The sequence below is a fragment of the Myodes glareolus genome, chromosome 3, assembly GCF_982192425.1.
Source record: "Myodes glareolus chromosome 3, mMyoGla1.1, whole genome shotgun sequence".
Taxonomy (NCBI): Eukaryota; Metazoa; Chordata; class Mammalia; order Rodentia; family Cricetidae; genus Myodes; species Myodes glareolus.
The window spans coordinates 33,245,426-33,254,327 of NC_142028.1; the positions used below are offsets into that span (position 1 = coordinate 33,245,426).

The 8,902-nt window shown below is 46.7% G+C and overlaps 1 protein-coding gene across 5 annotated transcripts; it reads left to right on the forward strand.

The window, feature by feature from the left end:
- Positions 1-1,052: 1,052 nt before the first annotated feature.
- Positions 1,053-4,597, forward strand: Fxyd4 (FXYD domain containing ion transport regulator 4). Of its 5 annotated transcripts, none has more exons than XM_085686946.2 (8): positions 1,053-1,208; positions 2,530-2,595; positions 3,014-3,094; positions 3,224-3,247; positions 3,720-3,794; positions 3,871-3,907; positions 4,293-4,330; positions 4,422-4,597. In XM_085686946.2, the coding sequence occupies exons 2-8, from the start codon at positions 2,556-2,558 to the stop codon at positions 4,433-4,435; spliced, it is 309 nt and encodes a 102-aa protein (XP_085543072.1). In that variant the 5' UTR covers positions 1,053-1,208; positions 2,530-2,555; the 3' UTR covers positions 4,436-4,597. The 5 variants fall into 5 exon arrangements, with proteins under 5 accessions (XP_085543072.1, XP_048300389.2, XP_085543070.1 ...); XM_048444432.3 differs by having other exon boundaries at positions 3,062-3,094; XM_085686944.2 differs by having other exon boundaries at positions 1,055-1,208; positions 2,448-2,595.
- Positions 4,598-8,902: the final 4,305 nt, after the last annotated feature.

Genomic DNA, 8,902 nt, shown 5'->3' on the forward strand with positions numbered 1-8,902 from the left:
CTAAACAAGAATAAAATATAAGTTTGTGAAGTATTCCACTCTTAAAGAAAAGACTGGGGAAGGGGGGCTAGAGAGATGGCTCAGTGGTTAGGAGCACTGGATGCTCTTTCAGAGAACCTGGGTGTGAGTGCCAACACCCACATGCCTGCTTACAACTGTCTGTAACTCAAGTTCTAGGGGATCTGACATTTCCTTCTTGCTTCTGTGGGCACCAGGCACACATACGATGCAGCTATGCATGCAGGCAAAACACCCACACTTACAAAATTAAAAAGAAAATAACTGTTAAGCCCCTTAACAATCCTCCTCCACCTACCCAAGACAAACACCCTCAACTTCAACAACCTCCTAGACAGAGACAAGTCTCCCTCACTGGGAAGAGTAGAGAGGCCTAGTCATCCAAAGGCACGTGGTAGGATAAATCCTGCCAACAGTGGACAAAGCAGCCTAACCTCTGCCTGGTACACCACTCCCTCTTTGTGAGGCAAGCAGAAGTCTAGCTGGGCTGGGGAAGTGTCTCATTCCAACCTTAAGTAGGGTCCACGAGTCACAAGGTGTCAGAGTCTAGCTAGAGGATAAAGAAACCAATGGGTCCCCATCAGACCCAGCCGTCTCTCCATGAACACCAGGTCCAAACAAAAGTAATGCAACTGCCAGTCTCTATTGGCACAAGGCAGAACCCTGAGCCCCCTGGGGCCTTTTGTAGTGAGTGAGTGTGCCTGTGCATGCATGTGAAGGTCAGTCAACTTTGGGAGTCAGCTTTTTTGCCATCCTGTGGGTTTGGGGGCTCAAACTCAGGCTGTCAGTCTTGGTGACAAGCTCCTTTACCTGCCCAGCCATCTTACTAACCCTGTGGCTTTAAGAGCTACATAGACTAATTAAGCCCTTTACTTAGTTCCTCCGGGGCAGGAACTCACGCTCAGTAGCCATAGTTCCCCCTTCTCTCTCTTTCTTTAGCTCTAAGGAGCCTGGGACCCAGCACTGGCACTACCCTGGGTGTGGTTAAGTGAGCTGTGTCCTTAAGAGCAGGTGGGGAGGGTTGGTTACAGGAGCATAAGAGGTAAGACCAGTTCCCTCCAGTCCCTCCAGACTGCTGGTGTGTGGCCCAGGGCGGAGCCCCTCAGTTTAAAGAGCAGAACCCATCCAGGCTATCCTCAGACTTGCTCACTGTACCCGGCACCACTCACCTGGCTGGGCTGATCTCCAGGGTGAGTAGATACTTGCTAGGACTTGGAGGGGGTGGTCAAAAGAGCATCAGAAGGGGTGGTGGGCGCTGACCTCAGAACTCTGGGAAGTGAACAACTGTTTGGGGACTGTGAGGACAGAGATGGTCTTCCGGGGCCTGGAGACTTCTGACTTTGTGACTGTGTAGTAGAGGGTTCAGGGCTAGTGAAATAAGAGCCAACCTTTATCAGAGGTACACGTAAAATGGAAATGGGAAAATCCAGGAGCTGTGGGTTAAGGGAAGAGGCAGAAGAAACTGAAAAAAAGGAGGAGAAAACCAATTCCAGAGACAGGCTGAATGACAAACTCTCATGCCCACAAGTTTTCAGTTTTCCATCTTAAGGAAAAGGTCCGTGTTCTTTGTATATATTGCAGTAGGCTTTCAGTGCTGGGCATGTTTTGGGGACTGACATATCGTAGTACATCTAAATTTATCTGCACAATTTACAAGGTTGCTATTATTTACAGGACACTGATACACAGAGATGGTACCTACTAAGTCACATAGCTGTCAAGTGAATGAGAAGCGACTGAGTCTAGGCAGTTGGCACTGGATCTATGATTTCATTAGGAGGTCAGAGCTAGGCATAGTAGATAGTAACAGTGGCTTCAGAACTGAACCTTGACACTAATGATGTCTACCATCACACAGAAAAAAGGGGTGGGGGCTTTTCTCTAAAAGTCAGCTATACAACGTGTAGATGAAGCCCTGCATAGCACCGACTCACAGAAGAAAGGGGCTATGTAGCAGGCACCGATGCTCTGAGTGGAATTTAGGCCGCCTGCAACAGAGTCCCTGACTCCAGAAGAGGAGGCCTGGACAGGTGTCTTCCATCCCCGGTGCTGATTTTTAGACAATCTGTAACTCAGCCTGGCTACCCCAGGCCCAGATCTTTTCAAATAGAATGGCCAGGATCTGGACACCTGGTTAGGAAAGCCTAGTCCCTATGACTTAGGACAGCCATCTGACTTAGAGTGCTTGGTTTATCTTCCTGAATTCCCTCTGTTCCCATCTTTTGTGAAAGAGATGATATCTTTGTCAAGCTCTTCACAAAGCCCTCCGTGGTCTCTGTAGTGTTCTGTTCTAAACATTTAGCTCGAATTAACCAATCCACACATCAGGGCAGTCACTGCGGCCATCCATAGATGTGCGAGTAGAAAGGAGTCATTTCCGTAAGGAAGTGCTTGCCTAGTGGGATTCGTATCTCTAAATCTCACACCAGTTCTGCCTCTTACTAATGGAGAAAGCTGTGGAAGGTCACAGACCAGCCCACAGAGCCAATCCCACCCACCTCCACTCTGCAGCCTGCAGCCTTGCCCTTGGTCCTGACATGACGGGAGTAACCAGTGTCTTTCTCCTGGTGCTAGCAGGTGAGTTCTCCACACACTCCACCCTCCAAGGCGGTGGAGACCAGGCAGCCTCTCCCCAGGTGACTGCTATCCAAAAAAATGTGTTCACATTTAAACTGTCAGTTGCATGAAACACTAGCACAGGTGGAATAAGAACACTGGAAAAATTGTTTAATGGCTACTGAGACAGTGGATCATGGGAAACACACAATGCACATCAAGGTTGCGGCTTCTTCAAGAGGCAGAGAGCCTGGCCCTAGTCAAAGCTTCTGGGGTGTGGTGAAAAATGAACCAAGTGTCCTGTTCACAGCACAAGACCAGCAGGGCAAGAAATAGGAAGGGCTGTGAACGGAAAGCCATGGGCTGTTTGGGACTGAAGAAAGGGACCTGGTAGGCCCAGGGTCACTTCCCAGACCCCTCTAGATAGCTGTCATTTTAGACACCAGTGTGGCAAAGAAACACCCACTTCTTCTGCTTCTCTACTCAGCTCTGCCTGCCTTGGAAGCCAATGATCCAATCGGTGAGTACCCACCACTGCACCCTGGCAAGTGACATCTGCCACATGCCTGCGTTTTCCCTCTAAGACCCTATATCCTGTCTCCTAGTTTTGGCATTCACTAATTTATTTACTGTTTTTCATTTACTATAGATAAAGACAGTCCCTTCTATTATGGTAAGAGCTGGCACCAACCCCCACCCCTACCCACCCCTCCCATTCAATCCTTCTCTACTTTGGACCTTGTTGCCTGCCCCACTGAGGACGACGGTATATACCCCAGTACAGACAAGGTGGGGTGGACAATCAAACCTGTTCTGTGAGTTCAATGCAGTGAGGAAAAAGGTGCCCTGGGGCATGGAGATGGGGCTGGAAGCCCAGGACTGAGCTCAGTGAACCTTGTCCTCCTTCCTCAAGGTTCTTTGCCTCTTATATGACTTGTCCCTATAAGATATTACATGATGTACCTGGTCTCTTTTTCACTGCCTGGGATCTAAGTGCCATGTGGGAAGGTGCTCATTTATAGGGCCAGTGGGTGCTCATAAAGGCCTCCCACAAAGCCACACCCCCAACCCCATAAATACCTGTTGAATGCATGTGTGAGAGTACTGATACTGTTGTCTCCTCTCCACACATCCCCTGCCCCAAGACTGGGAGAGCCTGCAACTCGGCGGAATGATCATTGCAGGACTCCTGTGCATCGCCGGACTAGCCATGGCCTTCAGTAAGTACCGGGATTGGCAGAGTAGTGGAGGGCAGGCTCAGACTCAGGCTGGCTGACTATGTTCTTCCTCTCCCAGGTGGCAAGTGCAAATGTAGAAGCAGTCATAACCCCAGGTAAGTGACTCAGTTGTATGTTCCCATGGCTGAGCACACCTAAGTGGTGACAAAGTTCTAGGACAGCAGCTTGTCTATTCATTGGGCTTAAAGTAGGACTTGTTTGAAGATAATAAACGCTCAAGGGCCCCAATTCAAGAAAAATCCATGGAAGAGTATTAAGGTGTGCCCACAACTGGGCGTGGTAGCGCACACCTGTAATCCCAGCACTTGGTAGATGTAGGAAGATTAGGGCAAAGTCATCCTTGGTTACATACCAAATTCAAGACTAGTCTGAGATAAGAGATGCACTGAAGTCTCAAAATCTCAAAATCCATAATTATTTTATGTATTATCTGTAGGGACAGCAGATCTTGATGCTAATCTGAGTGCTTCCCTTTTCTAGTTCCTTACCCGGGAAAGGCACCCCACTTATCACTGCAGGTGAGCTGGGTCTCTGTGGGATGCAGGGATGGAGAATGATGGGGTAGCGGAGGAAAACAGGTCACTAAAGAACTGATCCAACTCTCTACAGGCTCTGCAAACTGAACACAGAACCAAGTTGGAAGCAGTTTTGCCAGCCTCCCTGTTCCTCCCTTCCACAGACCTCCCCTTCCAGAATGGCCACCATAACACATACTGTGACGTCTTCAGCAACAGGGAAGGGTGCCCAATGCTTACTTTATAATAAACTCTCTTGCTGCTCCTTTATGTGGTCTTGTGACCTCTGTCGATGTAGTAGGGAGGGCAGTGATGTGCAAGTATCTGGTGAATAGTCTACGTCCAATGTCCACTCCCAGCAAGATTCTACTTTAGTGAGCCTCCTCCTAATTGTGTGCCCCAAACGTTCTCCTTGTCCAGCAAGACCCAGGAATGAACGCACCATGAAGATTACACAATGTTTTATCCAAAGACTAGAATTTGCACTTTGTGCCTAGAGACCCCAGTCATCCCGACACAGATGAAACCTAGAATGATTCTCAAGTGGTCCAGCCACTCTGAAACCCCACCTCACTCAGGAAGGCTTCATCAACCCATCCACCCTGGTAAAATCTCATATAGCCCTCAGGCCAGAACATGGGAAACCTCCATTGTCCTGGGACGTGAGTGTACCCAGCAGTCTCGTGATAGTAAAAAAAGGGTTAAATAGCAAAACCCAGAACTCAGAAGGCCTCTTGGTAGTGGAGGTAGCAGACCACTTCTTGGGTAGGGTAGAATGCTGTGTGTTTGGAGCAGGAAGAGGGCAGTTAATGCTAGTGGCCCAGAATCAGGCCTAAAAGTTACCTGAATTGAGCTCTCAAAAGCGAAAAGCGAGAAAAATTGGCGAAATGATTGCCCTGGCTGAGGAAACAGCATGCAAATGCTCAGGGGACAAAATGCCCAAAGCTGCGCCTCTGACGTGACTGTAGTGCAGTCAAAATCCGAGAGCACAGCAGCTTCACTGGAGGCACAAAAGAACTGAAGCCCAAAGACCAGCAGCGCCCCCTTGAGGTGCTTCGTGGTACTCTCCAGGCCTGTTGGGAGGTCTGCTCAAAGCAGGACAACTGCAATGTATGTCTGGTGACAAGATTGAGCTATTGTCTCACAAGCCAAAGCATAGGAAGCTCTGCTATTTGAGTGAAAGCTGTCTCTTGCCTGCTATACCTTTGCCCTGAGATATAGATTCCCTTTCCAGCCACACATCTGGGTTGAAGAGGTTACCAGACAAACCCCACACCTATCTTCACTGCTGTTCCTGAAAAGGGAAAGTATGCTTTGTGGTCACAGGGAATTCTCAATTCCTGTTGCTGTAGACTAAACACTGCACCTAGTAGACTAGCCTTGAACTTTCTATTAAAAGCAAGATGAACTTGAAGCTCCCTTAGGCACCTCTTGCTATCACCTCCCAACTGCGGGAGATTTTAGGTGTGGACCATCACATGGGTTTATGTGGTGCTGGGGCTCAAACCCAGGGCCTCAAGAATGCTATGAGAGGGCTGTTTTTAGATCTCATCCCTCCACTCCTATTAGCAGCCACTCTGAGGTGCAAAGCCTCAGAGTCCTGTACATAGCTCGTCACCGGAAGTCAGCAAATACACAAGCTTCTTCTGCAGCATAGGTAGCTGCATGAGGGAACATGGCTTTGTAATGGGGGCCGAGGTACAGTAAGCGATTAGCTCCAAAGAGATGTAAAAGGTTTTCTTTTCCTCTAAGAGGTTTGGGCTGAGAACTACTTCTCTCCGGGGTTCTCTGTGGGAGGTTACTCAAGTACTTCAGAATGCCAGATCACTGGACTACTGCACCCTGGCAGGAGGCAACTTCAGGATGCCTTTCCATCTTCTTCACTCACTTTAACACCCTAGTAGTTTTTAACCTGTGGGACACATCCCCTTTGAGGGTCGTACAAACCTTTCATAGGGGTCACCTAAGACCATCAGAAAACGAATGTTTACATGACTTAACAGCAGCAAAATTGGTTATGAAGTAGCAACAAAAATAATTTTATGGTTGGGATCACATAACGGTTGAAGCATTAGGGAGGTTAAGAAATGCTGTACTTACTATCCTTCTCAACGTACATGAAAGGCCTCACAATAAAGTCCACAGCCTGAAAACCAGGACATCCTCCTGTTCCTGAAGAACTCTTTCAGACTATCCAGCTGGCACAGTGGCTAGGCCTGCCTGGCTGGCTATCATATTGAAGATTACCAACTATTTTTCATTTTTTCTTGAGGCAGTCTTGTGTAGTTTTTCTTAACCTTGAGCTCCTACTCTATCATCTTTTGAGACTGATGATCTGGCCTTGACTAACACCGCCTACCAAGGATGAGTTCAATACTAGGACTAACCAAAATTGCACAGAAACATCCCCACTAAGAAGGAAGCACAGGCTCTGGAAAATAGGTTGTACCTGAGTAGAAAAGCTGAAACTCTGCAGGGCCCTTTCTGTGGTTAGACTGCTGGAGACTGGCCAGCCAAGTTCCCCACCAGACTGTAAATCATTCAGGGATTCCAGGTTGCAGCTTTCATGGAGTCATTAACCAAGCTGGGGTGGACTGCAGTTGAGTTATCCCTATTCCTGAGTAACCCCCAACCTCTACCTGTAAGAAAATATTTGGGTCACCAACTTGGACTTTTGCTAATGTTAACTTGGTCTTCGCTGGGTTCCCTATCTGGGATGGCTACTTATTAAATCTATTTCACACAGCCTAGCTGAATCAAAATCCAGCCTTTTCAAATTGTTGATCAGGCCAGGGAAAAGTCTTAAAAAAAAAAAAAGTACTGTCCTTAGCCCCAAGTCCTCATATAAAGCTGGCAAGACAATTCTCAGGTACAACAGGCTGATCACTGTTTATCAACTCTTCAGCCTTTATTATTTCTAGTGGGTCAGAAACTTACCTTTCTGAACAAGATGCTGCTGTAATGTTTGTTTTCTAGAATAGGTAAGCATAGATCTATTTCTTGTTTTCTTGAGTCAGGGTCTCATGGAGCCTAGGCTGGCTTAGAATCCAACTAAAATGGGTAATAAAGTAATGAACAAATGAAACTTCCCCAACTAAGAAGCAATGTTAAGAGGACAAACAGGTAGGAATGGTGGCTCATGCCTACAATCTGAGTCATCTTCCTCAAAGGCTGTTTCAGCCTAGCCTGGGATAGAGTTGAGACAGTGTCAAACAGAAAAAGGGAAGCACTGAAAGCTGCTCCTAAGTATTAAACCAATTTTCTAAGATTTTTCAAAAATAAAAACCTCAATTGACCACATGTAAAACATAAAAATAAATGTTAACTCCACAGCTGAAGAAATGGCTGAGGGCACTGACCCCATAGTCCTGAAGCTTACATGGAGAGCTGTAAGATTAGTATTTTCCCTCAGTGAGAAACACAGGGCCTCATCCATGTTACACACGCCACTGCAAACAGTATTTTTACCTATGCCTTGAAAAATTCTCATTGTGTTCTGACCACACTGACAAATTTTACTCCAGACAGCTTTTGTTTAGCTGCCCAAATGCTGTGTGACACTAAGCTGTTTGGGAACACAGGGCCAATGTGGTCATGGCTATTTGAACACTCACAAATGGGAGGATGCCACATGAGCCTTGCAGTCACTAGCCACCACCTCCAAGCTACTGGATGAACTTTCCTCATGTAAGAGGTCTTTAAAACAGCAGCAGCAGTCCTCACTTCTCTAAATCCAGTCAATCCACCAACATAGTAACTCTTTGCCAAATGTAAATGATTTGAACACATCTCAGAAGGGACCTTTTGTTGAACGTGACACTTGAGATATACTTCTGTTTAGATTTTCTCCTTACATCTCCTTTCTGTGTGCCTTTTCTTCAACATGCTTCTACCCTTTAGTAGCGTTTCCTAGCTCCAGGGGAGGCAATCTTAGTGATCTTTTGAAATCAAGGGCCAAGTCGACTCTTAAGCACTACTGAAACTTTGGAGAAAGAGTATTTCATGAAAACATTGTCAACACCTCTTGCATTGGCAAGACTCCTCAGGAGGCACAGACACTTATTACCAACTCAAGTTCAAGGCTTGGGACCCATCTAATCAAACCAATCTGGGTACCTCACTTGCAACCCAGCATGAATGAGTCCACAAATAGAAATAAAGAGGTTAGAGAGGTTTGGCTTGGTTTTTAAGAGCACTTCTTAAAGAGGACCAGTGTTTTGATCCCTAACATTGCCAGCTACACATGGTTAAAGATGTTTTTGCATGCTTTAAGACCACTGGTAAACTCAACCAGCTTACTAGCTGGCACTCAGGTGTGGCACAGAGGAAATAGGATACTATAGGTCCCTTGCTATGCAAAGGTAAAATTCTCTAACCAATGCCCTTGAGATTTGGGTAAGATTGCCAGATTCTCTCCACAATATATTGTTTCTAGGTTGGAGAACTGGTTCTTTTGTACAAATAGAAGACTGTAACATCTAATATGACACACCATTGTGAACACTCAAGAAGTGCTCCCAAGGATTTGGGTTCCTACATCTATTCCTCTCTGGCTCATCTGTTGTACTTAATAGC

Excerpts from the sequence above, each read along its gene's own strand:
- Fxyd4 (XM_085686944.2), top strand. The coding sequence starts at position 2,463 with ATGGAGAAAGCTGTGGAAGGTCACAGACCAGCCCACAGAGCCAATCCC. Across the intron at positions 3,795-3,870 it reads CGGACTAGCCATGGCCTTCA|GTGGCAAGTGCAAATGTAGA; the intron begins GTAAGTACCGGG and ends TTCCTCTCCCAG. Across the intron at positions 3,908-4,292 it reads AGAAGCAGTCATAACCCCAG|TTCCTTACCCGGGAAAGGCA; the intron begins GTAAGTGACTCA and ends TCCCTTTTCTAG.